The sequence below is a fragment of the Phalacrocorax aristotelis genome, chromosome 22, assembly GCF_949628215.1.
Source record: "Phalacrocorax aristotelis chromosome 22, bGulAri2.1, whole genome shotgun sequence".
NCBI lineage: Eukaryota > Metazoa > Chordata > Aves > Suliformes > Phalacrocoracidae > Phalacrocorax > Phalacrocorax aristotelis.
In genome coordinates this window covers 7,964,590-7,991,370 of record NC_134297.1, presented here as the reverse complement: position 1 = coordinate 7,991,370, position 26,781 = coordinate 7,964,590, and the positions used below count along the sequence as shown (strand labels likewise).

At 45.7% G+C, this 26,781-nt stretch overlaps 1 protein-coding gene across 3 annotated transcripts in view; it reads right to left on the bottom strand.

Moving 5' to 3' along the window:
- Positions 1-2,405: 2,405 nt before the first annotated feature.
- CDON (cell adhesion associated, oncogene regulated) overlaps positions 2,406-26,781 on the bottom strand; it is a 54,201-nt gene continuing 29,825 nt past the window's right edge. For all 3 annotated transcript variants that reach the window (XM_075116066.1, XM_075116068.1, XM_075116069.1), the window contains exons 8-19: positions 24,473-24,765; positions 22,475-22,649; positions 21,438-21,566; positions 19,605-19,811; positions 18,688-18,869; positions 17,245-17,350; positions 13,912-14,034; positions 12,164-12,391; positions 10,829-11,103; positions 8,359-8,438; positions 3,534-3,790; positions 2,406-2,856 (exon numbers count right to left, since the gene is read on the bottom strand). In XM_075116066.1, coding sequence (XP_074972167.1) covers positions 2,690-2,856; positions 3,534-3,790; positions 8,359-8,438; positions 10,829-11,103; positions 12,164-12,391; positions 13,912-14,034; positions 17,245-17,350; positions 18,688-18,869; positions 19,605-19,811; positions 21,438-21,566; positions 22,475-22,649; positions 24,473-24,765 — 2,222 coding nt within the window. In that variant the 3' untranslated portion in view covers positions 2,406-2,689. The remainder of the gene's footprint in view (positions 2,857-3,533; positions 3,791-8,358; positions 8,439-10,828; positions 11,104-12,163; positions 12,392-13,911; positions 14,035-17,244; positions 17,351-18,687; positions 18,870-19,604; positions 19,812-21,437; positions 21,567-22,474; positions 22,650-24,472; positions 24,766-26,781) is intronic.

Below are 26,781 nucleotides of genomic sequence, written 5' to 3'. Positions count from 1 at the left end.
CCCTTGTTTCACACGATGGGATGGCAGCGCCTGCCTGCGCCATGTCCCACTCATCCCTTCACGTTAATAAAGGCGGGAAGGGTGGATGCATCTCCCAAACCTCGGCTCCTACGATGCTGCTGAGTCAAAACTCAGCAGCTAGAAAAATATCCGTGATCCAGACCCGGCACAACAATCTGGGGCTGGCGGCAGAGGGGTTTTGCTTATGATATTTGAAAAGGCCACTGGGTGAGAAGTATGATTTTTGCCGGGGGACAGCTGGCTTGGGAAAGGGAAAGCTTTTCTAACCCCAAAATGTACAAAGGGGCGATAAAATCATGATACAGGACAAGGCAAAGCCCCTCAACCTTTCTTACCGTTAAAAAGCTCACACTGGGTTTTACCCACGGCTATAAAAAGCAGCACAGTCCGAGGGTGGAGATGAGCTGGGTGACGCCTAGGGAAAACAGCTCCAGCTCAGCCTTGAGCCTTCAGTTACTTCTGGAGGTAAAATAAATATTTAGGTTAAAAAAAAAAATATTTTCTCACCGATAGGAGAAAAAACCCCAGGGGTGAAGCTCCGCCCTCAGCCCAGGGCATGTGTTGCCTGAGGTCGTGGTCACTGCTTTGGGACCGTGGCGAGGTTTATGTGGTGTGAAGACAGCCACAAGTCTTCCGTGGGGTGGGGAAGGGGTCCTTGTCTTCACCCCAAACTCCCCATTTTCAGGCCAAATCACAGGATGTTAAAAATAGCAATTAGTGAGGGCTTTTATCCACATGGGTGCAAGCATGGAGGGAGGCAGCGGCCAAGGAAAGGGGTGAGTGAGCCCCAGCCTTCCTCAGCCCTCGCTCGCGTTCATCAACACACACCAGAAGACGTTTCTAGCCATTTTCTCCTGTATTTGGTTAATAACCTGTTGGGAGGTGTCAAGTGATGAGAACCAACCTCACTTCAGTGCCTGTGAAGTATCAAGCCCCACTCCTGCCATAAAGCAGCATCACTCTCCGATTCAAACCACCCCAAAAAATAAAAACCCCAACCCCAAAACCCTGCAAAAACATACATACAATTTCCAAAGGAATATTACAGCTTCTTAGGAAAATATAGTGTCTTTATGTGATGCAACCATGACAAAGGGGATCATGGGCAGGGTCCAATTTAAGCGAGGTCATTTAAAAATGGGGTTAAACCTCAGTGTTTGGGGAAAACAAAGCAGCCCGAGTTAAAACCCACCCACTCGCCTGTCAATCTGTGTCAGAAACCAGGGAAAGCCTTGCAGCAGGTCTCGTGAAGGGAAAATCCAGTGAGGCTAAAGCCACGCTGCGAGGAGCGGAGGGAGAAGGCCGGGTTTAGGAGGGGAGTCGATAACTGAAGAGGGAGGAGCGGGGCTTTGCGGCGGCTCCGGGTAGATGGCAGTCGAAGCCCACAGGTTTCGCCGTGCGAGGACACACAAACCCTAAAAACAAATGCAAAAAAATTAATATAAACAGTACAGTAAAAGAAAACCCTCGTCACGACACTGAATACAGCCCACAGAGAAGCTGCTACCAAAGCAGATTGCCAGAGCTTCCTCCTCAAACAGAAATCGCTCCCCCAAACCCCAACGCTCGCAAAGCGCCTCACTGCACCTGTAGCGCCTTTGCTCCCCGAGGGGTTTGCAGCAGTTCCAGCCAGGCCAGCATTGCTTCCTCCCTTCCCAGCCCCGCAGCCAGCATTGGCTAGAAAAATACTCGCTCGGTGAAAAGGCGGCTGCACATGTGTCGCCTCGGGGCAGCCATAATCATAATTTATGCACCTCATTTCGGGGGTAATGTGCTCTCCATTTTTTGGGGGGGAGGGAGTGCTTTACAACCACCGGTTTATTTACTCTGATTAAATTTGGAAAGGAAAAAAAAAAAGCCCCAAAATCCCAACCCAAACCCTGCAGTTAACGTTGCAACACCTACATCACGCTGTTTCTGAGGGACAGGCAGGTTTCTCACAGCGGCGCGCGGGGCCGCTGGGAGCTGCTTCGACACGACCTGTTTCATTTCAGAGGCTATCCAAGCCATTAGTTAAGGACTTAAAAGCGCAGCTGAATTGGATTTTGTCTCCTGCAAGCGGGAAGGTGAGACAGGCTGGATTTTCAGCCGTGCTTCTGCAAACATAAGGGTTATCAAACACCTGGAGACACAAAGAGTCACCAAATCGAGCTCTGCTTCTCGAGCCGTGCCGTACAGACTCAGCCAAGGTTCATTTTTCTTATTTATTTTCTTATTTACCCTCTGGGTTCTTCCCAGAGTTCATGGAAAGGAGGGTTCAAGTACCACGATGCCGAGCTGCCAGCCATCGGTCATAAGCAGCACTTAGCAGTCGCTAAATCCCCGTAACCGACTCCTCGGAAGCGCTTCTCACACTGGTAATATGCCACGGAAAACACACTCTGTATTTCCCATCGTTGTTCTTTATATTATTACAATTCTTTTTTATACACATAACCAGGCTAGTTTCGCGGTGTGTGGGGTGGGGAGAAAGGGGGTGGGGAAGGAATTTCAAGGCATAAATAATATAAAAAGGCAACCATTTTTAAAAACAAGATACATTCATACGACACTACTACAAAAAAATAAATAGTGACTCTCTCTGTTATAATTAACATCCCTCCATCACTCCCTTTCAGCGACTCTGCTGTGCAGTTACTGGCGTTAAGTGGGGACAACGGTCACTTCCTCAGGTTTCCTGCAGCTGGAGCTGCCGAAGGTCCCCAGAACCGTTTAAGGTGACTCCGGATGAACTCCATCCTGGCTTTTCCTTACAGTCCTTCGAAACAGGCTGCAGAATAAGGGGACTCCAGCTCAAAATGGGGTTTGACGTTTCCGAGTGCGCACAGTTGTCACCTGCAAAGCACGAGCAGCGCGGGTTGGTTGTTGGGGTTTGGTTTTGTTTTTTTTTTTAAGTAGATCGTCTGCTTCTTCAGCTCAACAGCCCCAAAATTTCAGATTGATAAAAGCAGGTGAAGCTCCTTGAGCTCAGGCTCACTCCCACCGTACCAGGCACAGAACATTAGGCAACAGCTGAGAGCATCGGCTCTTTCGGCACACGCCGATGGCACCGATATCAAATAGATCACGCTGATTAGGTCAGCCCATCTCCCACCTACATTTTGGTGCCTGCTCTTGCCTAGGGATGGCTTGAGGCTGTCACAGAAGCCTGCTCATTAGGGGGAAACTCCATTAGGGAGCATTTCAGCAGTTTCAGGAGACCATGGGTGTGCTGTAGGTGACTGCGAGCCAGCGTAAATCAGTCCCAGCCTCGTTATCTGGAGTGTGCCGGCTCAATGAGCTCCGTTTAGGGACATCAATCACAAAGGGCATGACAGCCACAGGCACCTGAGCACGGCCGCTCCTGTTTCCCACCACAGAAAGGGAGGAATGCTTCACCTTTCTCAAATAGCCAGGTCTTTTTGAAGGCTTAATTACTGGCTTCTCCACAATAAATTAAGCACCCTACAGCTGTCCTATACAGAATATTCCTGGCTTCAAAGCCAGGCGCTATCCCCTCTGGAATGCCTTACCGTCCATGTAATCCACGGAGAGGCAGTTCATGGCTTCTCGACAGCAGGAATGCTGGGCGGAGGGCTGCTCCACTTTCTCCTTGCCATCCTCCTCCAGCAGGGTGCTGCACTCCGGCATGGCGGAGGCCAAGCACATGGCCACCATGACGTGGTGATTCAGGGGTTTCATCTCCAAACCATCCTGCTGGTAAGGTGCGACGATGGGCACGACAGGTAGCGCGTTGCTGCTGAAAGTGCCATTGGTTTTGGTGAAACACCTGCAGACAGGATGTAAGCCAAAGCGGGGTTAGTCAGAGCCGCTTCTTTCCACCACTTATCTTGAGAAACTGCGATTTTTAAGTACTTTACCCACATGTCATTCACTCTAACAACAGTCAGACAGCTTGCCGAGTAAGTTTTACGTATATTTTTGGATCAATCCTGACATTAAGAGAATTATCAAGCATTTTTTAATCCCAACAGAGAGCCGAAAATATTCAAAACATGCTCTCAGTTACTTCCCCATCGATTGCGACCCCATGACCTGACTTGCAAGTCCATTTCTCCATCAAGGCAGCCCCATAAAACAGGTTTTCACTGCCAAGAAAAAGAGCTCAAGTTTGAAACCCAAACAGCAAACTGAAGTACGGTGGAAAAGAAATACTAAGCGTTATCAAAGTGAACACAAATTAGAAAAATATATGCAATATTATAAATATAAAACCCCCCTCCTCTGCTGTGCAACTCTGATTGTGGCCCTATAATACGTGCGTAAGGCTGTGAAATTCAAGTTGAGCTGCAAAATCCATTAAACAAACCTGTAAACAAAAAGGAGCTGGACCTTAGGAGACACGCAGATGACTGCAGCAAGCAGGGAAAACGCCTATGATGTTTGGAGCCCCATGACCAACGTGGCCTCCGTGAACATTTACATAAGCAATTGCTATGTAAGAAAGCCCCCCGCAAAAATCACATTTCAGGGTGGTTTTATACAAAACCATAACTACCGCAAAAGTAAAAAGTTCAGTTGGACAGTTGCTGTAAAGTTTGGGAAACAACCCCCCTTAACGGGAAACACTGCATGCTTCGTGGTGCAGAACAGAGGTGGATCCCCAGCTAAAATAAAAGCATCAGAATAAGGATGGAGGGCGTTCAAACCCGCTGTGATACTCAAACGCTCCTGCGAAGGCTAAACAGGCTTCAAAGGTTTTTATATGCTGATATGGATACGACTCGGAGCATTCAGTTTTGGTTTTGGCTGCCAGATTTAAGTATATCCATTGCCTGTTCTGCTCACGGTGAACGCATCTTGCTGCGGGTAACTGGTTATTACTGGGATGCCACCCAAGTGCCGCCATTTTGAAGCACAAGAACCGATAGCTAGGGTATGGCGGTTCAGGTGCCAGCTTATCTAGCAGCACAGCAGGTTTCTTCAGAGTGATTCTGGCCCAAAACTGATCGTTATATTGCTGCAAGAGAGGGGAAGATGGACTTTGACATCATCAGCGACAGGGTATCAGCCATCAGAGCCTACTTTGACAGCAGCTGGGCCCTCAGCACTGAGAAGTACTCAGTTCAGTCGGATTTAAAACTGGGAGACGTTAAGCTTGGCAAGAACATTAAGTAGGGTCCTGCCCCAGACCCAGAAACCACATTTATCCCATTAAAAAGAAGTCACGGCAAAGCATAAAAACATCATGCTCAAGGCACTTGTCCTGCCAACTCGCTTGGAGCCTCAGTTTATACTTTCACCTGAAAACCACAATCGCTATTGCCAGAACTGAAAGAGCAACAAAACACCCACAAATAACACAAATTAACTTTCTAGAGGAGGAACTGATACAAGTTTCCCCTCTGGCAGATGTTTCGCTCACAAACGGGACAAGGGGGGTTCCCTCCAGTGCCTGGGCTGTCGCCCTGAGAGTGTGCTCCCCTCCTGAAGGCAGCGAGGACGGAGCAGCACCAACCTTCGCTCTCCTATTTTGTCCTTCCGCTCCCACAACTGCCTCCAAAATCATTATTCCAAGTACCAAAATACCACAGAAGCCACTGAAGAATCCACATGAAACACATCTGGTCTTCAAACAAATCCATTTATTAGTTTGCATTTCTTTCCACAGAGGTTTTGACTGCACTCACTTATTATTTAAAAAAAAATATATTCTTAGAGGAACCCATTTAAAATGTTTGGGTTTGCATGCTTATGGCGCTTTCTTTTTAAAGATACAGGGGCTGGTGTAGTTCTTTGTATTACTGTATGGGCTTGAATGATGTTTCAAGACAGCAGTTCAGTTTTTTAAGCTTAAATAACCACATTTTGATGGAAACTAGTCATTGGTATATCCAGAGCAGAGTGCATGCAAACAGTGACGTAAAAACCCCTGCGGCAGCAAACACATTTTCTATCCATTCTCGGTGCTAAAATCCTACCAAACTATAACCTGACTTAAAAGCACACACCAATGTAATTTAGATTTAAAGAGCTGGAAAACCAGCTGGAAAACCAGACTGATGCTGGTTTATTTGAAATGCCTATTTCAGATTTCTGATCAGAATAAAACGAATTTGCAAAGGACAGATCTGCAACAATTTGCATTCCTCTGCAACCATCAGCTCTCTAGAAACTTTTAGTGCAAAAGCACAAGAAAAAATAAAAACATCAGTTCTCAATCCTAATGTAACAAGCGTAAACCACACTCGTCTTACCAGCTTTGTCCACAATAGCAAAGCGGGTATCCACGTTTCAGCAACTTCTACCTCTGGCAAGCCTCCACGAGCAGTTACAACAGCATAAAGTGCTAATTTAAACAGAAGACCGAGGGATTTCACCACCGTAATAATAAAACCTGCTCCGAGATGGCTATTGCTGAAAGCAGCCATGGCAGCCGGCTATTAAACACACTAAACTTTTAGGATTCATTTGCACGTGGTCACAATTCAAACGACTGCTAAATTCAACCCAAATCAGCAACAGCTCCAGGCGTTCAGTGGAAACAGGGTCGTTTGGGAATTAGCTCACGAGCAAGAGACCATCGTGCGGCTGGAGACGTTTCCACTCGAATCTACCTTCCTCTGTTATCACGCGGGTGTTTTGCAGAGGGAATTGCCTGGTTTTACTACACAAGGTGCAATGACTCGACGGTGGGACAAGGCATGGGCCCTCTCTGCACGAACAGGAGACCAGGCAGATGGGAGAGCCCTTAACCTGTGTGTAAAGTAGCTACAAGGTTGAATGAAGATGAGGGAAAAGACTGCAGCCTAAATTCCCACTTGCCAAAACCCACCGCCTTGACCGGGCTGACGCACCAGGCCTCTCTCCTCCTCCTCGCCCCGGCCATACATCCAGCTCCCCGGCCCCTGGTGTAATGCTCAGGCACGTTTCTGGTCCGCCCCGTTCCCCTCTCCCATGTCCTCCTTCCACTCCCCCAGCACCAGGAAGGGAACAGAGCGGTCCCGGCTGCGCAGCTCTCCTGCCAAACGGAGGTTAATGGTCCCCTCTGGGGTAGGCAGCTGTAAAGGACAACTTGTTTCTCTATCAAGCAGTCAAATATAGAATGGGGATGTGAAAATTCAAAGTTCAGACCCTGCTGATGACCCATCTGGGAGGAACAGTACAGTTGCAGAGGACGGAACCTACTCTCCCCTCTTTCTTAAGAGAAAAAGAGAACAATAAAAAATTTAAATATGCTTAAAACTGGAAAGCAAGCTCTTCGTTACCGCCTAACACATACAGCATGTTCCAAATTACAGCCAGTCGTACACATCTTGATGACTGCTGTTCCACTGCCTCGAAAACAACTGGCTTGTAAGGAAATGGTAGCTCGCTTCCCCTGGAGACCAGCCGTGACACCGGTCCGGACAAACACACCCAGCCCTACCTGCGAGTAGCGGCCCGTCTCCATCACTACCACATGGATATTTATGGAAGGAGGAAGAATTTAAAGCCTATCGTAAGCTATATTTTAAAAATTAAAGCCATGAAAATATAGTGAACACATTTTCTGCCTTCAACAGCAGCTTGATTTCAACTCAGCTTCTCCCGCTGCTGAACGCCTATAGGCGGCTGACAATTTTAATAAGACAGAAAATTCAAGGTATGATTGAAAAAAAATCCAGATTTTATCAGTCAGAACAGTCCAGCTCCTCTGACTTTCAGTCCTACTTTTAGTCATTAAAAGAACCAGAGATTTAGTCAGAAGCCTGGAAGGATATTCTTTAAAACTTTCAGAAGCAAAAAACCTAATAAAGATCCAGACTCCCAGCTACAACGTAGAAGTCATTTTTTTTCTCCCCCTTATTCTATACAAGAGTCCTTTTTTCTTACAAAAAAAAAAAGCATCCCACAGTGACAATGGCTGGCCAAATTGCTCCTTGAAGGCCTGAAGAACCTCAAATTGCATGTTTTACAAAGAACAGCATTGTGAAAGCGAAGCTGCGGCTCTAGTTCGTTGGTATCCTTAAGAGAATGGCAGGAAACGTAAAATACAGAAGACCAATTAAATCTTATTTGACAAACTCCATATGGAATGATTTTGTTATCTCAAAACTGAAGAAAACACAGGAAATAAGGTTTTAAAAAACCCAACCCAATCCAGGGCCCAACCTGCCTCCCCCTTCCTAGAGAGCATCAGAGGAGTATTTGAGCAAAATGAGCTCTGGGAGTTTGATGACTCTTTTATTCCGTCCCACAGCTGCTCTCCTTGGGTCACTCCCTGGCATCGAGCCCCTCCGTTCCCTCAGCTGGGGCTCAAGCTCTCTGCTTTCGTTCGCCCTAGCTTTAAAAATAGGGTGCAGAGCGAGGGCTTCTGTTTGTGAAGTCCCTGCTCTCGTGCGAGTTTTACATCACCTGTTATTGTTCCGACAGTTTCGGCAACTGATGCACTCCGAGGGGTCAGCCTGTGGCACCGCTGTGTACATCCCACTGCCCTGCAGCGGGAAGGATTGAAGAAAAAAAACCCAACAATAAAAATCAATCACTATTCAAACACACAAGAGAGCCACAGAGAAGGTAGTTCAGCTCCAGGTAGCGCCCCGAGCCCCTTCGCTTTGTTTTCGAACTCTAATCACCTTATCAATCTTCGGATCCATGCCCCGTAACGTGGCATGGCAACACTGCGCTATTATGCAAAGCCAAGCAGAGGGGCTTTTGCCAGCGTGTGTGTCACAGAAAAGTAAATAACTGCAGCTTAGACAAGTATGTGGTAATTTCCCTGGTCTGTTTTCGGCTTAATACGCTCAGGTTTAGTTTAATAAATACACTGCAAATATGTTTATTTTTAACACCGATGACAGACATGAAAGCAAATTGCTGTTCATTAGCACACAGCCCATTTGGGGAGACAGAGTATTAAATTTGCAGGGCTGATGTCACAACATAAACCCATCCCACTTTCCTGTAATTACTCTGATTAGATCAGTTTACTTCGCTACACTGATTTTTGAACCATTTAATATTTTTACAGATGGGGTAATTCCTTAGCCAGCAATGACTCTGGGTGAGAGAGATTTTGTGTTGTTAGTTTTGGCTGAAGGGGCCATTACAAGCAAGTAAAAATGCCCAGATTAACACATACCTCATTGTTAAAGACTAGGCAGACACTGATGCGGGAGCCACTCAAAAATGGCGCTGCGCAGCCAGGCTACCGTGCCGCATGTCAGGAGGGGAGCCAGTCTGGGAAAGCTCACCTGATTTGGGGGATTTCAGGTGGTAGGTAACTTCTAACAATCCCTATTTCTGCTAAAACAGGGCTTATCCTTAAGTTTTTGAGGCCGCTCAGTGCAATAGGAAGCACTGAGGAAATGCCTAATTAGTCTTGATTGCCATCCTGGCCAGTTGCTCTCTTCCTCATTTAGCCCAATCAATGAAACAATAAAGAGAGTCCTAACGAGGATGGGAACATCCTGTTCCTCTGCGCCGCCTCACCCGCGTGCCAGTCCCGTCCCTCTACGTGGGAAGAGATTGCGTGACTCAAACTTTCTACAGTGTGGAGGGGGGGGGAAGAAAAAACACCCCAACCCAGTCAACTATTCACAAGGAGATGGCAGCATTGCGCATCCCACCTTGTGGCACAGAGGACCTCCGAGACTTGTGGTACCGCACGCATGTTTCCTTCCCCCAAAAAATAAATAAAATAGGAGGGACCGGACATCGATGCAAGGCCCCAAGCTTTCTCCTGGGTGAGCTTTTGAGGGCTGCAAAAGTCTCCCCTTCCTGAGGGCTTGTAGAGTTGGAGACTTTCGGAGGGTTTCACCCTCCAGGAGGGTTGGACAGATCCAAAAAGCCACAGTTTGGGTCTTGGTTGCTCTTGAAAGCAACTAAAAAAGGGCACTTCTTGCTCCATGAGCAGACGAAAGGCAGAATCAGGTGAAGAACCAACTAGTCTGGACTCAAAGCTGGAGTTAACTGAAGTGGCAACTACTGTGCAAGCGCTAATTTGTTGTTCAATAAAATGAAGTGCTTGTGTTCAATTACTAACACAAACAATAGCCCCATTTTTTTTCCTCCAGAAACAGCATGGGTTATTCAGACTTTTGAACTTTTTCTTTCAGTTTTCCTGGGCAATGTTCACAGTTTTGAGTAAGTTTAGTAAGTTTGAATGCAAGCCATCTGTTTCCATAGACAATAATGAAATCATTATTCTCTCTTGGAAACGGGACGTGTTTCAGCAAATGAAGTATTTTTCCACGGCATACAAAGGCTGGATCACAGAATTAAATTAATTTTTAATTCTATTTTAAATTTCAAAACAAAAAAATGAGCCTGTCTCAACAGTCACAAACAAGGGACTAAAAAAAAAAAAAGACAGCATTATTACGTTGCTGCATTTCAAGATGTATGGGGCATTTTGTTTTATGGAACCTCCTGCTACATTCGTGCTTTGCCATAATTAATAGCATTGCTTAGAGTTACAGATCTGAAACAGGTGGGGGAAAAACGGGTGATCCATAAAGCTGCAGAATAAGCAGCTATAATTAAATCTATTTAACTTGAAGATTGAGAAATACCATATGTACAAGTAAAGTATCTCAGCCCAGTACTGAAGCATTCTCAGAGCTTACATGCTGTTAGGAGGAGGGTAGAGGCAGATTTCCCAGAGTAAGTGGAATTCTTGCTGTCATCTGATATTCTCAAATGAAAACCATGATGTTTGTATCAGAAATATCATCCCAGTTGCTTCCTCTGGGATAAGTAATTTAGTGGAACTGGCTGTTATCAATGGATGACTATTTCCCCCGCCCTCATTAAGTCTGCTTCCACAGACTCGGAATAAATCCCGAGGTCTAGGCTGAGCCTTCCAATCGGTGCAAGAGCTTACATTCACAAGATGGTGGGGATGTTCATAGTCCACGTGCGTCCTGGACAGTGAGCTGGTGTGCCCTGGGTACAGCCCGGCTCCTCCGTTCATGATCCCATTCACTCCGTTAGCAACTTTGTGATGGACATGCGGACAGCTGCTGCTGAGGCCACCGTTGGCTACGAAGCTTCCATGGATGCTGCCGTTGACTCGGCTTGTGCCGGGTAAGGTCGTGTACTCGATCATTTGCCCGTTGATATCCGCCCCTTGATAGAGGTAGCCAGGAGGGTCGTATTCTGCAAAAAGACGCATTTATTGCCGAATGAGAACTTAAACGGGCGTCTCTAAGAAAAGAAACTTATTTTCTCTTTCTACAGCTTTTGTAAATTAACTGTCGTATCTAAGTGCTTAGTGTACAAACGCCGAAATGGAAAACAGCCACATCCTGGGGAACAGACCAGGAACGCTGCTCTGAAAGGACTCGGCTGACGTCAGTCGCTACGAAAAACATCCTAAAAACGGGCCATTTGTATCATCAATAGGCCCTCTGCTAACTGCTATGAAGCACTTCCAGAAATCTCTCTGGGCCACAGCTGAAGGCACTATCTTATCTTGCAAGTAGTTTTGTTTCGTTTCTCTTTGTCAGAGAGTAAAGACGTTTTAAAATAACCTACAGGCTGCGGAAAGAGCAAGGCTGATTTATGCGTTAGGAACAGAAAAGGCTCCTGAAGAGATTCTGCTGGCACAGAATCCTTTGGTGGGTACAGAACGCCCTGCAAAGCATCCTTAAGCTCCAGCGCACCAGCTCAAGGCTCCCACTTGCAAATTGGCAGGTTTTCCTCATTAACACCTCTTAAAGACTTGGACATTGAACTCCATTTTACTGTGAAGGGACTGAGAGGTAACAGGGGACTTGTCCTCCACATGGTGCAAGTTCTTTTTCTTTCCAGATATACGCAGGAGAGGGAGAGATCCGGGGTTTATGCCTCCATGGTTTAACAAACACGTACGATTACACACAACCTCTGCCGCTGCAATCGGCGGAAACTTATGTGCGTGCTTAAAGTTAAACATGAGCTGAGGAAACTTTGCCCAGGTATTTCACAAACCGTTCTGTGGGTGGAACTGCGGCACAACCGCGCAGCAACGCGGCAACCGAAGAAAGGGAGACGTTGCTGCTCCTAAAAAAACCCCACATCTTCACCTAAGGCACACCTAGAAAGTACAAGTCTCCAAATGGATGCCAGTTGGCTCATAACAGGAAACCGCTTCCCATTCATAAAATGTAATACGAACATGACTAATTTTACTCCGATAATATTTTTTCGTCAGGAAAGGAAACCAGAAATAACTCACTCTGCATGGCGCTTTGCTGACGGTTCTTCCACAGGCACATGGCAATAAAAACGATGAGAATAAGTACCATCACCCCGAGGACGCAGCCCACAATCAAGTACAGCATGTCGCTGCTCCGAACGGGGCCATTCGAAGGCCCGGCTCCGCTTCCCCCGATGCGGTCGGGGGGATTCGGTGGTGTACTCAGGTCCTTCACTGGATATTCGGATGCTCCCGGCATGCGTTTCACTGGAGGAAATAAGAGACATGTATGGGTCTGTTCACTAAATGCGGGTTTTTTTGTTGAGAAATGAAGTTAAATGTGTTTTTTTCATTATGAAATAAAAATAATTACTGCTGAGTTAGAACCCTAACGCCTCAAAAAAGGAAGATTCCGAGTCAGTATTAAAACCCATAATGAGAAGGCCAACTACTATTGGGTAATAACTACTTGCCTTGGAAAATGGTTATTATCCAGCTTGCTAACCCTCTCATTGAGGTCACATGAAACTTCAACGAGCAACTCGACATACGCATGGCTGGAACCGCGCTAACGCCCAACTTGAAAGAGCGCAAATCTTTCCACTTCTGAGGTCAGGAAAAACCACAACGTGCACTGCTATCGCCTAACCACTGCCAGATGACCTACTTTTTATCTGATGTGAACCCTGCTAACCCTGTTTTCAAAACCATACTCTTGAAGATACTGAGAGCTGAACAGAAAATCACTGAAAACAAGACGCTAGTTTAGCCCAGGAATTAAATTTGTATTAGTTTTCAGCACACCGCAGCTCAGATTCATCTCATTTGACACTAAAAACCTAGGAGAGTGCCTGGCTTAGGAGAAAAGCTGGTCAGAGGGACAGAAGCACCTCCCTGCAGATATGCTAGATAAGCTGGATCACCCCCATAAAGCCTGGAGGAGATGTGTTTTAAGGAAGAGTCAGGATGAATGACAGATTACGTCTTGCCAATTTTAAAATTAGGGAAGAAAGTCACATTCCTTGCAGAAGGAAGACCAACTGTGCGTGCAGCCTTGAAGCCCTGCAGCTCCTAACCCTTCTTTCAAAGGCTTTGCTACTAACTTAGCTAAATTTTGATGCTTCCGCTCCTAGAGGGCTGTTTTTCTTTCTTTTTTTTTTAAAAAACATTTTTTCAGAGCACTGCATTTGAAGTTTGCTGTCTGCATTTTCCCTTTACAGCCTTACTTGGGTTTAGAGATTAAAGGAGACAGGAATTCTTTGCAAAATAAATGTGACTGCCATATCTGACACTTCCAGAGAACAGTACAAACTTTGTGCCAGAGGCATGCAGGATTAGCGATGGAGGCAGCCAACATAACCATCAATTGCTGTGGTCTGCACTTATACAACGTGTCACGGAGCCCCGAAGACATAAAACAGACGTACAAATCAATTCTGTCATCTTCAAGAGCACGGTTGTCTCCTAAGGAGAGGCTATCAGCACAGCAAAAAGAAAAAACCCAACCCAGAAAAACAATACTATCTCTTAGGCCAGGCAAATCTACAGAGGTTTGCTGAGAGCCTCAGGAGCGCAATGTATCAGTTTCCGTACGTTCAAAACAATCCCAGCCTCGGAAGACAAAACAATCCTCCAAAACGTTCCAGAAAAATCATGGGCTGCATCGCAGCTCACTTTTGCACTGCAAAAAAAGCAACACACTCAGCGCAGCGGCGGCTGTTTCACGCCCCAGAACGCCTCCTTCGCAGGGTGTCGCAGGCGAGCGGATGCGCTGTTTCGGCGCTCACCTTTGGTTTCGCAGATCATCACGTTGCTGTACTCGCTTTCACCACCTTCGTTATAGCACTGCATTTTAATGTCGTAAGATGTTTCTGGCTGCAGGTGATTTATCAAGTGCCATTGCTTCGTGCCTACGGGGGGAGAAAAAAGAAATAAATCAACTCACATGAGCCAGAATTAGGTAGGAGTACGCAGCAGCGTCTCTCTCTCTATAAAATGCAGGGGTATTGCAGCTTTTCCTGTTAGCACAAAAGTCTTTATTAACCATTTATGGACCTATCTGAAATCATAAAGACCCACACTGTCTTGTGAAACAGGTTCTTAGAAGAACCTTTTGATGAATCAAGGCAGTTTTCCCCCAGGATTTTGAACCGATTTTTTTAAAAAACAAAAGATCTTTCTCTACAAAACCCAGAAGTCGCTGAACTCAAAAACCCGACGTTCAAGTTTCCAGCATCTGTACATTGAAAATCAACAGCAGTTCTGTGCATCTTAAATACGAAGCTGCTGAAGGGACAGGTTTGGGATGGGTTATGCTAGCTATTGACAATCCACGGGGCAAATCACAAGGGAAAACTGGCACAGAAAACACATTAAACTTGGGACAGGAGAAAACTTCACGGTGGTGAGACCCTCTCCCAGCCCGCAATCCCGCAGGATCCCTAGAGACACAAGGTACCGACCGAAGCCACCCGTTTTTCGCAGGAAGGATAGATCTGTGTCGCTCAACTTAGCCGAAACCGCAAATAATTGAACGTGCATTTTATTAAATGTACTAGGAAACAAAATTAGACAGCGAGGCTGTCTCTCGCACTGCCTGCCCCTGCAGAGACGGATCCCAAGCCAAGCAATCTTCTCTAATAGGATGGTTTTGTCATCTCTGGCTCCCGGCCAGCATTTCATTTAGACACCCTCCTGAAGTACTGAGCACTTCAATATAAATCACTCTCAGTTTTTACTTTCACGGGCTTGTGACAAATTTTAATAAACAGCGACCCTTTTTTTTTCCCTCTCTTTTTTTTAGGGAGTTTAATTAACTGTTTGAGCGCTCTTAATCCTTCTTGGAAAATACCACCTTGAACTGTTTCCACTGTTTCTAAGAAACTGTCATACCACCTACTGATTTAAGCATTAATAAAAAAAAATAAAGCCTGCTCGCCTGGCGGGGACTGTCACTACGGCTCCGTTCGAACCTCTCCCAGACCCATGCCCTGGTGCAGCACCCCTGCCGGGCCCAAGAAGGGCAGGGGGTACCCAGGAGGACCCCATCTCAGTTCAGGGGATTTGGGAGGGGACGCACAGCACGGTCCAAGCTCCATCCCTTGCATGCGGGTCGTCCCAAGTGAGGGCAGACGAGCCCTGGCTGAAGCTGGAAGCCGCCTTTCCCTAAATCGCACGTTTTTCCCAAGATTCATAGTCGGTTTTCCCGTCGCCCCCACCCCCAAGCATTCCTTTCGGTAATTACTACACCAGGTTTTAGGTTTCCGCTTCAAACCATTAGTGGAACTGGAATCAGTACAGGCACTTTAACTGTCCTCTTCGTGCACCATTAGCAAGGAAAAACATTTAAACAACTGACATCAGACTGCATTTACATTTAAAATTCAATCTCCAGGACCCTCGAAACAGAGAAATTCAGACCATCAGTGCAGGACAGGGTGGATTTTGCTTTGCTTTTGCTTAAAGCTGCTGAAAGATACTGAGGAGCCATCTGAGTCAAGCTTTTTACTTGGTTGGTTGTTTTTTTCTTTAAATAAAATCTGATTTTGCCTGTAGCGGCATTTATAAGAGAAAAAAACAACCTTTCTGCAGAGTTTTGAATGTCTCGAAAGACAAGACTTAACAGGAAACAGTAAGGAAAGCCTACGGCAAGTGCTTAGCTAATACAGGCATCACAACACTTTTTCCACGACTCACGCAGTCATTTCAAGATAAAATTCCCTGTCAAAAAACAGACAGATTAATTCAAATGTAAGGGGGGGGGGAGAGCAAAGAACAAGTGATTTATGGCAAAAATACCTTAAGTCACATGTTTCTCTACATATTTCACATCAAATGCTTCCAATCACGCTTCAATTGAAAATAGCTCTTTTTTTTTTTCCCCTCCCCAAAAAGCTCATTTAGGGGAGCACAGTAAAGAAAAGTTTAAGTTTCAATATTTCCACCAAACGAGTTTCTGTTCCAGGCTTTGGCAGAGCAGAGCAGCTGCTAATGGTTTCAGACTGCCACAAAGAGTTCAATACACACACACACTCTCTCTCTCTCTCTCGGAAAAAAAAAAATCAGAAACAAGCTAATTTCACAGCACAGTGGAGCCCACTTAAACAACTAACTGCTTAGTGTATAAGATTTATAAACACGCAAGTCCTGCCTAGCAAAAGCTAAAACACGTTTGCAGATGAAGGTGCAGACTGCATAAGCTGCTTTAAAGCAATCCTCTGAGCCGAAACTCTCCATCTTTAATAGCTTTATAGTGTGCAAAAGCTTATGTCACGCATCAAAGTACTATGCGGAGTATTGTCTAGTGGGGGAAAATGTTCAAAATAAAGGCCCATTCCTCTTGTAACTGAAATAAACGAGGGGAAAAAATAATTAACGTCATCGGGACGGAATGAGATCACTGCGTTTACTCAGCCCAAGCAATAAGGACATTAAGTAAAATATTTTTAAAAGGGTTTTCCACTTCTGGACTAATATAGACATTATCTAATAACTTCTTCCAGGAAAATGATGATCTAATATGCACAGGGAAAAAAAATATACAGTCCGATTAAAAAGCAAAATGAAGCACAAACATACCTGCATTTGCAGCGTACTACAGCACTTGAGGCTAAAAGTAACTTCCTTCTAGTAGGATAAGCAATTAAGCAAGGTAAGAGGAAAGAAGGGCAATTACACCCAAGGTACTACCTAGCTGAGAAAAAACCATGCTGGGGTAAATAATTTTAAAAGCCAGCCAGTTGTTAGCACAGTCCGTAACACAGATGCGCTTACCGTGGGTTAAACCCCAGTTACGCTGCTTTCTCTTCACTCAACTGCTTTAAGCTAAACCAGTTTAAATAGACCTACAGTAAGGATTTGCAGCAGTATAACAGGACGAACTTAAACCCGGTGTTTAGTTCTCAAGTTTCCACGCAGAAGAGGCTTCAGAAGGAAGAAACAAGTTCATGTGTGGGCAGAGCTTGACGTTATGTAGTTGAGATAGCTACTTCTGTGAAATATATTGTGAAGACTTAGTTTGGGAAAAGCAGTTTAGATTTCATATAAACACAGCCAACGTGGCTACATGATGTTCTTCCCCATCCAGTGGTGCTATTAAGCATGCGTCCACCGAACCGTACCTTCCACGACATCCCTCTTGTAGTCGCTATCGTTGTCGCTGTCCGTAGGCCGATAATAGATATAAAACCCTTGGATGGGCGTGTTGTTGTTGCTTGATGTAATATACTAAAGGGAATTTTAAAAGATTGCATTAGAGGAGAAAAATTTTCCATGAGCCCTGCTGAGTTGTCATCACTGAATACGTTATCACCTTGAAATAGGTATTTTTTTTTTAATAAGGTTGTGCAAACAAGTGTAGGGGGAGGTTTGCGCAGGAACTACAGTGCAGAAGAGGATTATCAATCGCTGTGGACGTGGGGACATGGCTAAGACAAGCACGATGCTGGGGGTTCTCACAGTGTGGCGGGAGGGCGCTCTGCCACCGAACTCCTCCGACCAGTCGAAATAAAGGAGGGTAGCTCGGGGAGAAAAGACTGAGCTGGGGCCGACACTTCCCTCCCACACCACTTTCCCAACTGTCAATTAGGGTTTGGCCAAGAGCAGCCTGAAAACTTGCATGATTGATGGAAATGGAAAAGTTAGTCCATTTTTACTTCAGGAAGAGTTAAGGTCGCTCTAAAACTCAGCTCAAGAGTATTTTACTTTAAGTTATGCAGCCTCCTGAGGAACTAGAGGTTATTTTAAGTTTATTATCCTAAACATCTCTTAAGGCTGAGCTAGCAGAGCAAACTAACACTGGGAACTCTACACGTAAAATCCTCCAAAGTATACCAGGGGGTTAGATTTCAAAACAAGAGCAAAGAACTTCTGTGGGTTTCAATAAGGACTTTAAAGTACTTGTTTACAAAAGACAAAGTAACAGGGGAAAGGAAAACGTTTCTCTAACACTAAACCTCTACCAGATACAAGGGAAGACAGCGGGTTTTAAATGCAGCGCCCGCTCCCAGCCATCGCAGCCTAGATTGACAAAGGCAGCAGGAATTGCAGAAAACGAAGGCAACTCGCTCACAAACTCATGGCACGAACAGGGGCTTGGAGAGAGTTAAGCCCGCTGGTGCCTCTTGATAAGTCCATGCCAAGCAGGTGGACTGAGGCAGCTGCAGCCTTTCACTGGAGCTGCCAGTTGGGCTCAAATCTGGCGTAACCCAAGGAGGTGGCGCATGGCATCCCCGGGGAGCTGGGAGGGGAAAGCGAGGCGGAGGGAAGCTGGGAGACAGCGCAGAAGGCAGCAAACAGCCAACAGGGCTGCCTCCAAGGAGGAAAAAGGGTCTGGAAATGGGGGCAAAGGGCTTGAGAGGCATATGGCCTGTAAGTTACCCAATTCCAGCATATGAGCATGAGGTATCTCAGCCCTCTTTGAGCAAAGAGATGACCTCTGAGACTCGGCAGGGGGAACCACCGCCCGCTACTCTGCAATCAGCTCTTAATCCTTGACTTTTAAGAGCCAAAGCAGTAAAAACTGGCCCACAGCTGTGAGAAGAACAGGAGACAATTATACGTACCGTCCATTTTAACATGATCTGAGTGTCACTGATGGCTTCAGTGTAAGCAATGTGAGGTCCTGTAATAGGGCGGTTGGAAAACCGGCTGGTAAATCCAGCCACCTGGTAAGGGCGAGATGCTGCGCTGCGTGGGCTCTCCCCGTAATTGTTCACAGCAATCACACGGAACCTATACATTTCTCCTTTTAAGGGAAAAAAAGCAAAAGAAAGATGACATTGTAGCAAAACAAGCACTAGAAACAGGATTCAAGGAGAGACTAAACAGATTAGGAAGTACTTTTTGCACAACATCCAATTAGAAAAAATGTAGCACTCATTGCCACAGACTGATGTGGATGCCAGAAACATAAACAGCTTCTGAAAGCTATTAGGGAAATTCACCCAAGAAAAATCCAAAGGCTAATATACACAGAGATGGAAACGCCTCCATCAGCTCGGGAAGTCCCTAACTGGTGGGCAACCAAGAAGATGCTTCAAAGGAGACCTCTCATCACCCGTTCCCCCTACTCTTGCACTCTTTCCCCATGCTTTCAGGGCTTAACACGGGGAGAAATCAGGACAGATGTTTTTCCATTAATGCATTTTTCTCTTTTTGCATTCTCATTGCTTACTAGAAGGACAATTAAGTTAAAAATAGCAATAATACACAACCCTCCTCTCCACACGAACAAGTATTAAATTATGGTGGCTTGAGATTTTTTTTTTCCACTTGGAAAGCCAGAAATCAACTTTAATTCATGTAACAAGCTCCTGTTCCACACACAAAAAAACCCTAAACGACCAGGAACAGCATAATCCAAGTAGAAGTTAAAACAAAACAACCGAAGACTTGCAGTATTCTCTCAGCAGGAGCGCAGTCATCGAAGCAAAGACAACAGTAACAACAGCTGAGGTGAAGGAAAGATCGTTTTTAGTACCTGGCTCCAAGTTACGAACTTCCACAGACAGCTTGGAAGGAGAAATGTTATCAGCTGCAACTAGCCAGTCACTGTTTCGACCCAAGCGTTTATACTCCACTTTAAAGGCCGTAATGGGGGAGCCACCATTTGCTCGTGGTATCCACGTGACGTAGACGGACGATTCTGATGCTGTGGAGATCGTGGGTCGGTCGGGAGCTTCTGGAACTGCAACAAGAAATTCAGTTACAAGAGGATTAGAGTTGGCAGAAACTTCATTTTCTCTAACAACCCTTTAAATGAGTTGCTGATGATTAAATTAGACTTCCTGTATTAACAAGGAGAATCTTAAATCCTCCTGTAATGACTATTCCCCTTGCTCTTCTGGAAAAGATGCTTGAAGAGCCGAAAACAGAGGGATCACTTTGTCAATATAATAAACAAAAAGGATATGGTGTTGCACTACCCCAGCCCATCTCTACGCGGCCAGAGAAACACATACTGAGGGAACAGGAAAAATCTGGTTATCATTTTCAGAACCCTGAAATTCCCCCAGACCCAGAGACTTCAACCCTTCCACGCTAGCGAGCACTGCATTCATTGCCAGGGAAGCGAGGACGAGGAGCAAACAAAGCATGCAACGTATAGTATACTTACTGAACTCACTTGAAGTTACAGACAGCAGTGGAACAGAGAGAACGGAAAGAGGTGGTGTTAGTAAATCTGGCGATAACCATACTGACCACCAGCAAGAGCTGTAAGGCTTTACTAAACTATCTTGTACTCATCAACGTGGAGCCGGTTCCTCATGAGAGGAACCGAGCAAGGAACAGCACGCTGGCCGCTTTGGGGCACAAAGTGGGCTGAGCATTTGCAGCTGGGCACACGTAAGGGGTCCCCTTGTGTGGCTCCTCCGATATTTAGCACTGTCACAAGCATGCGACGCTCCACACCCGCATTACTAATAAACCTCTCCGCTCCCCTTTGGTTTTACCCAACCTTTAGACACCAAATCACCTCTGAGGTCTCAGCCCCTGAGTAAATTTGCCTGAATCAGGTCAATGAGTTCCAAGGCTGGGGTGATGACAAAAAGGACTATGAACATTCAGTCTTCACTGGAAACCAGGCTAAAAATCACACCTACTGGGAAATGGCTGTACCTTCTTGCCATCAGAAATAAGCCTAACCCTGGGAAAGCACAGGAAAACATTCAGAACAGATACAAGCCACTTGGAGAACTTCAAACTCTGACACAGGCATCTCCCATTTCCCCTCTTCCTCTGGATCTTGCACAGTGGACGAGAAGAGAAACACGGAGCATTTAGCAAAAGCATTGGCAGGTTTAAATATGAGCAGCAAGAACATGGGTTACCCGTGAAAGACTTGTTTTTTAAGAGCCACAATTGGAAATATTACACATTCACTAGATTAGGGCATGCATTTGCTAAATTCGTAGCTTCAAACACCCCACCGCAGATGACAAAGTCTCTAAGAAACTCACTACTACTTGGTGATTTAACGTTGCTGTGGAAACCTGAGGCATCAAGGCAAGTATTTCAAATCCTAAGTCACTGACTGGAATAAGGTAACCTTTCAGCGAATCCCAAAGTATGAACTATGATCTTTCACTCTGGAAACATACAGAAGAACAGAAAATCTAGCAGACATCTGACCTCACTCACCAAAGTCCCACAAGAGAGGAAAAATACCTGTAACAAAGAAGCCTAAGGAATAAAGAGGAAATAGAAGAGGCAGCACAAGTACCTAGAGCAGTAATAAACACAGGATAATGTAGAGGCATCTGTCGCTAACACAACTTTTAGCATGTGGATTACAAACCACCCATACACCCACCTCCGCTGTGTCGAGACAGGTCTGGAAGGACGACACCAAAATTATTTGTCCCTTCGTGAACGATGGGATGTTTAGGAATGCCTACTGGTGGAGACGGAGCCTGAGTGTTTTTCGAGGATGATGTTCTTTCTAAGAAAGATGTGATATACAGTACATCAGCTCAGGGACTGGGTAAGGAAATACCATTCATTGCCTCTCACAATACGCTCAGCTCCACAAGATCCCTCACTACAGCGCAGGGGACTAAAGCCCTGCCTGGCTTTCAAAGCCTTTCCTCATCACGAGGTCAAAACAGCTGGTGAAAATTGCACACCGAAATCCACGTCTAGAGGAAGAGGTTCAATAAAAACACTACAGAAGCCTGGACCCAGGATACCGGCTTGAGTGGACTTTCAGCTCGTGGCCATACGTACGTACCATCAACTCACAGATTTCACAAATACATTATGTTCTTAATAAAATTTTAAGCTCTCTGCTGCTTGTACAGAAGTATGAAGACTATCTGACTGGACGCTCAAGGGCACAGCCACTGGCATCCCAACTTGAAAGAAAAGTCACTTTGATTAGAAATGCTCTTTTGCTTGTCACTGTCTGCACGCAGCTACCAGAACAGCTGGCTCCTGGTCAGCTGAGGTGTTTTCACAGAGGTGCCTGCAAAGCAAACCAGAAGCAGTTTTGTCCCTCTATGAAAACTTGATGGTGCAGAGAGTGTCTTTTGTGGTACTCTGAAAATCCTGAACAAGGACAGGCTGCTTCCTGGCTTAGCTCCTTTAAGCAAGAGGAACCATAGAGTTTAAGTCTTAATAATCATCCCAAAAATAATATTATCAAGCTTTTAATAGCTTTTACTTACCAACAGACCTGGTAACACTCAGGAAAGTTTGCCCCACAGCTATTTTAGTTATTAGAGGCTGCTCTTTAGCAATTAAATTGCAAAGCGTTTCATATACGGCTTAGCAGACAACATACAGTTGATGTAATTTAAATAAATGTCCTCTCAAAAGCCTAGGACACAGGGCACATTGTGCTGCACCTACCTTTGCTGGTGCGAAACGTCAGCATGGCGGGCTGGCCTTCGCCAGCAGCACTCCTCGCCACCATTAAAACTTCATACAGGCTGGACGGCTCCAGCTCGGTGAGCTGCAGCTCGTTCTCGCTGCCAGGGACACGCACCGTGTGCCAACTCCCCGCTGCGCTGACGCTGTCATCCAGCTGCGCAGGACAGGGAGAGAAAGCTCAGCATCCGCAACGAACTGCGCAGAACCCAACAGCAATACTCAAATCCCTCACTGCTTTCACACACAAGCATCCAAAGACCACTCTGTCTCTTGACAAAACTCCTCATGTTTTCCTATATCTACCTATGGTTTGTGCCAAGTGCTTCTGCCACAAATCAGCACTTTCGCAACAATCTTCGCGGTGCTCCTTCGATAAAGCTGGCTTATTTTCCCTCTCCACATGCACGCAGGCCCTTGTTTTTTGAAAAAAAAAGGCCATTTTCACTTGTGGCTAAAACTAGCTGGAGACCCAAATGATTTTCAAGATTTCAATCAGCCTTTTGCTGGCAGCGTGCGTGTGACATCATTAAAGGGCTGGACCCAACACCCTAATGAGAAAGATATGTTCCCTGAACTATCCCAGCTTTTCCAGCACTGAAGCATATTAAAATATTTATGGGCTAAAATGGGCAACAAAAAGTGTGTCTTAGTTACTTCTCGAGGCTGGGGGAAAAAAAAAAAAAGTCAGCAGGGAGACCAAAGATTTGGTTTTAAAAAAAACAAAACAAAACAAAACACAACCCAATTTTTAATTTAACAGTGAAATCACCAGCTCCATTTGAGAAAGGAAAGAGATTCAGGGTAGTCTCTTAATGCTTGACCTTTGAGGAAAGCACTACCCCAAATCCCAAAGGAAAAGCTAAAGATTCTACCAAAAATAAACTACTAAACAATATAAGACTTTAATAAAACACGGAGGGCAGATCTAAATGCTGCGGATTATCAAAGGTTATGCCAGAGGTCTTCATTCAAGTATTTTCTTCTGAAGCAACCACTCTAAGGCTTTTATTCCCTCAACTTCTTTTTTTCCCCCCCCTCTTTAAAAGAGGAAAATCAATAAAATGATTTAATGACACAAAGAGATCACCACCCTAAAAAAAAACATGGTAAACTCCCTACCGAGAAATGCGTGAGTGAGCACATTTAACGCGGAAAGGATTGTTACGAGCGAAGGGTAAGCATCAAAAAAGTCCAAGAAGTCTTCAAAGCTTTCAGTGCTTACGTGAACCAACCACTTTTGGATGAGAAATTGTATCAACAGACTCTGGCACTAGGTTTTCAGGAACTAACAGGTCAAAAATCTAAGCGCTCCCTCCAGGCTAAGACAAGATCAGGATGCGGAGGATTAAAAAGCTTATGAAAAATAAACCAAACAGCTTTGCCATGCAGAAAACTGTTTGCTTGGAAGAACGGGCACAGGCATCGCCTGGTTCTGATGTTAATGAAAAGGGCTCGCTGTTGACGTGCCATTTTTAAGGGCACGATAGGTATCTGTTTAGGAAACTTTAGTTCACCTTCGTATTTGATAACTTCAGTTTAACAGCATCTCTTTGGGACGCAGAGCAGCAAACCCTTTGATGTGTTAGGCTAATTCCCAGCTCCCCTTCTGATCTCAAGTATACCCGCCAGCTCGTGCGAATGTGTTTTTAACATCACTGAAGCTGCGCACGATAGGCCCTGGAGCCCTGTTCCCTGTAGGCCATCATGATACTGTAAAGGAAACAAAAGCCCAGGATCTGCTGAATAAATCTCACTTAAAACTAGGTAGAACAGCGTACTTGTGACCAACTCCAGGCACTCCTAAAAATGCACAGCCACGGTAACGCTTTGGTCCCACAGTATCCCACGTTCTCTCTGGCCTGACGCTGCATTCCTGTTAATGCCAGCACCACAACGATTAGTGGTTCCTTGAGAAAGCCAGAACACTGAAATCCATCTGCTGCGGTGCACCGCTTCGACGCTACGGAGGAACGTTACCTTGCGGTATTTGACAAAGTAGGCATTGATGGGCAAGCCCCCGTCCCTCCCCGAACGCCACACCAGGTTGTACATGTCCGGCTTCAGCGTCTGCGGGGGGCTGAGGATGATGGGGGCTTCGGGGGGAGCAGCGGCATTCGAGGCTTTTTCCGTCGCAGCTGCATCCACGTGCAATTTTGTTGGAGGTGAGCTTGGAAACGCCATTCCTGCACCAAAATCACCCTCACTCTCATCACTCTGGGCAACCTCCACGGGAGCCATTTCTTCTGCTTTCGTGCCAGTTTCTAAAGGAACTGTAAAGGGAGGAGCCTGGTTACATCTTCAAGATGACGTACGTTTGCCCCATGCAGAGGGAACACGAAATCATTTAAGAGCGTCATTTCCAAACAAGCCCTGCTGCAAAAAGCCAGTTCAAGGAGATGCCCACACAGACCCATGCCCGGTGCCAAGCTGCACCCTTGCGCACGCCGGCTATTTTTTCAGGGCAGAAAAGCGCTTTTTGGTTTGGTTTTTGGGTTGGTTTGGGTTTTTTCCACAGTAGCAAAGAGAGAAAACCTGAAACGCGATGTCTGCAGGCACGGTTTGACTGGTGTCTCCAGTAAATTAAGCAGTGGCAATGCTTATTAAAAGGAAAAAAAAAAAAAACTAACAAAATATATAGCTACATTTGTGACACAAACAGAGTAATTTTATATTAATTACAGTTGTACAAGGAACTTTTCATGACCTGAACTGGCGTGCACACAAGAAGACATTCTCCTACCTCAGTTTGAGGTTTTCGCTGTAATTTCGATCAGTTTTGAGAGTTGCATGACTCGACTGCTTCATTTGAAAATTTATGCTGAGAATAAACTCAGTTTACAGGCAGATCTAACACGCAATTTAATACCAACGCGTTTCTAGAAATCCTGCTCCAGACTCCTCCATCCTATTTACTTTGCCTGGTATAAAATATATATATGTATTTAATATCAGTAGTTTGAAAGAGGCCGTGAGACAAAAAGAAGCACTGTTTGGCTGATGCAGGGCTTGTCAGCATTCCAGGCAGGAAAGGGGTGGCAGGTTGGCCATCTGAGATTATGCAGGACAAGTAAACGTCAGCGCTTAAAACGGGACCGTTTGGGAAGCAGCACAGCTCCTCGAGGTTGCATGCTGCAGCGCCGGGACTGCCAGATGTTCTTAGCCCTGTCCGTCCTTTCAGATTTGTGTAGGTTTATGTTACATGCAGGGGTCTGGAAGGGGAAGGGAATGAAGGGAACTTGGTTTACAAAACAAACAAATTCCTTGGTAATGTAAAGCCTAGGCACTGTTAGCCTGGCTGACTCAGATTCCTCCAAACCTCCATTAAAATACCAGCAGCAAGTGTGGCTGCTATTTTTGGCCACTTTTTAAAAAAGCTGGGAAGGAAAGTTCTCTTTTCAAATTGAAGACACACTCTCAGCAAGCATTCCTTGTTTGTTTCTTCCTATTTGTTTAGCAATGCCACAAAATTTGGAGATGGGAAGAGGGGAACAATGTGGGGAGGGTGTCCCTAAAGCCAGATGGAGTTCGCTTAGAACGTCAGACACCCCCAGAACAGTCTCCAAGTGAAAGGGTATCTACTACTGTCAGCGAAGCAGCGGGAAAGGGACGCGCTGCCGCGCGTTAATATTGGAAACAAATGCTGTATCCGCTCCAGGAGGCAGAAGGCCTCATTGTGGTGGACCCGGAGGGTTTGTGGGTGGGCACAGCACGGTTTGACGCCTGCTGGCATGGGGGAAACGGACTCTTGCGCGTGGAGAACGCGTTGTGGTTTAGGCTGGTGACAGGAGACCTGCAGTCATTGCCGTGTTTATTGCTGCGAGAGGGGAGTCGCCAACAACTGGCAAGGAGTTTGTACTTTTGCTTTGGAAAACAACCCCTGGGTAACCATTTCCATTAAGCAATTCGGATCTAAGCTCTTTTTGCTAAGTTCCTGGCATAATTGCTACCCATATAAACCAGCACGAGGCTTCTCTTTGCTGCTGTGTCATTATGCAACTTTTTTCGGCCGTTGCTTAGTGCCATCCCTTTCCCCTTCACAACAGAGACTTACTCTTCTTCCTCGGCTTCCCAGCCCCACTGCAAAGCACGAGCAGCACCAAGCTGGGTCAGACCAAAGGCTGCGCGCGGCCAAAATCCTGCCTCCAACAGCAACCAGAGAAGAACCCAACATCCCAAATGTGGGCGCTAAAAGAACATATTCATAGCTTTTACTCACGTAACAGCCATTATTTTACAGCTTGCTTTCCCGTCTCCCCTTTGGCTGCCTCATTTTGAGGGTAGAGCCC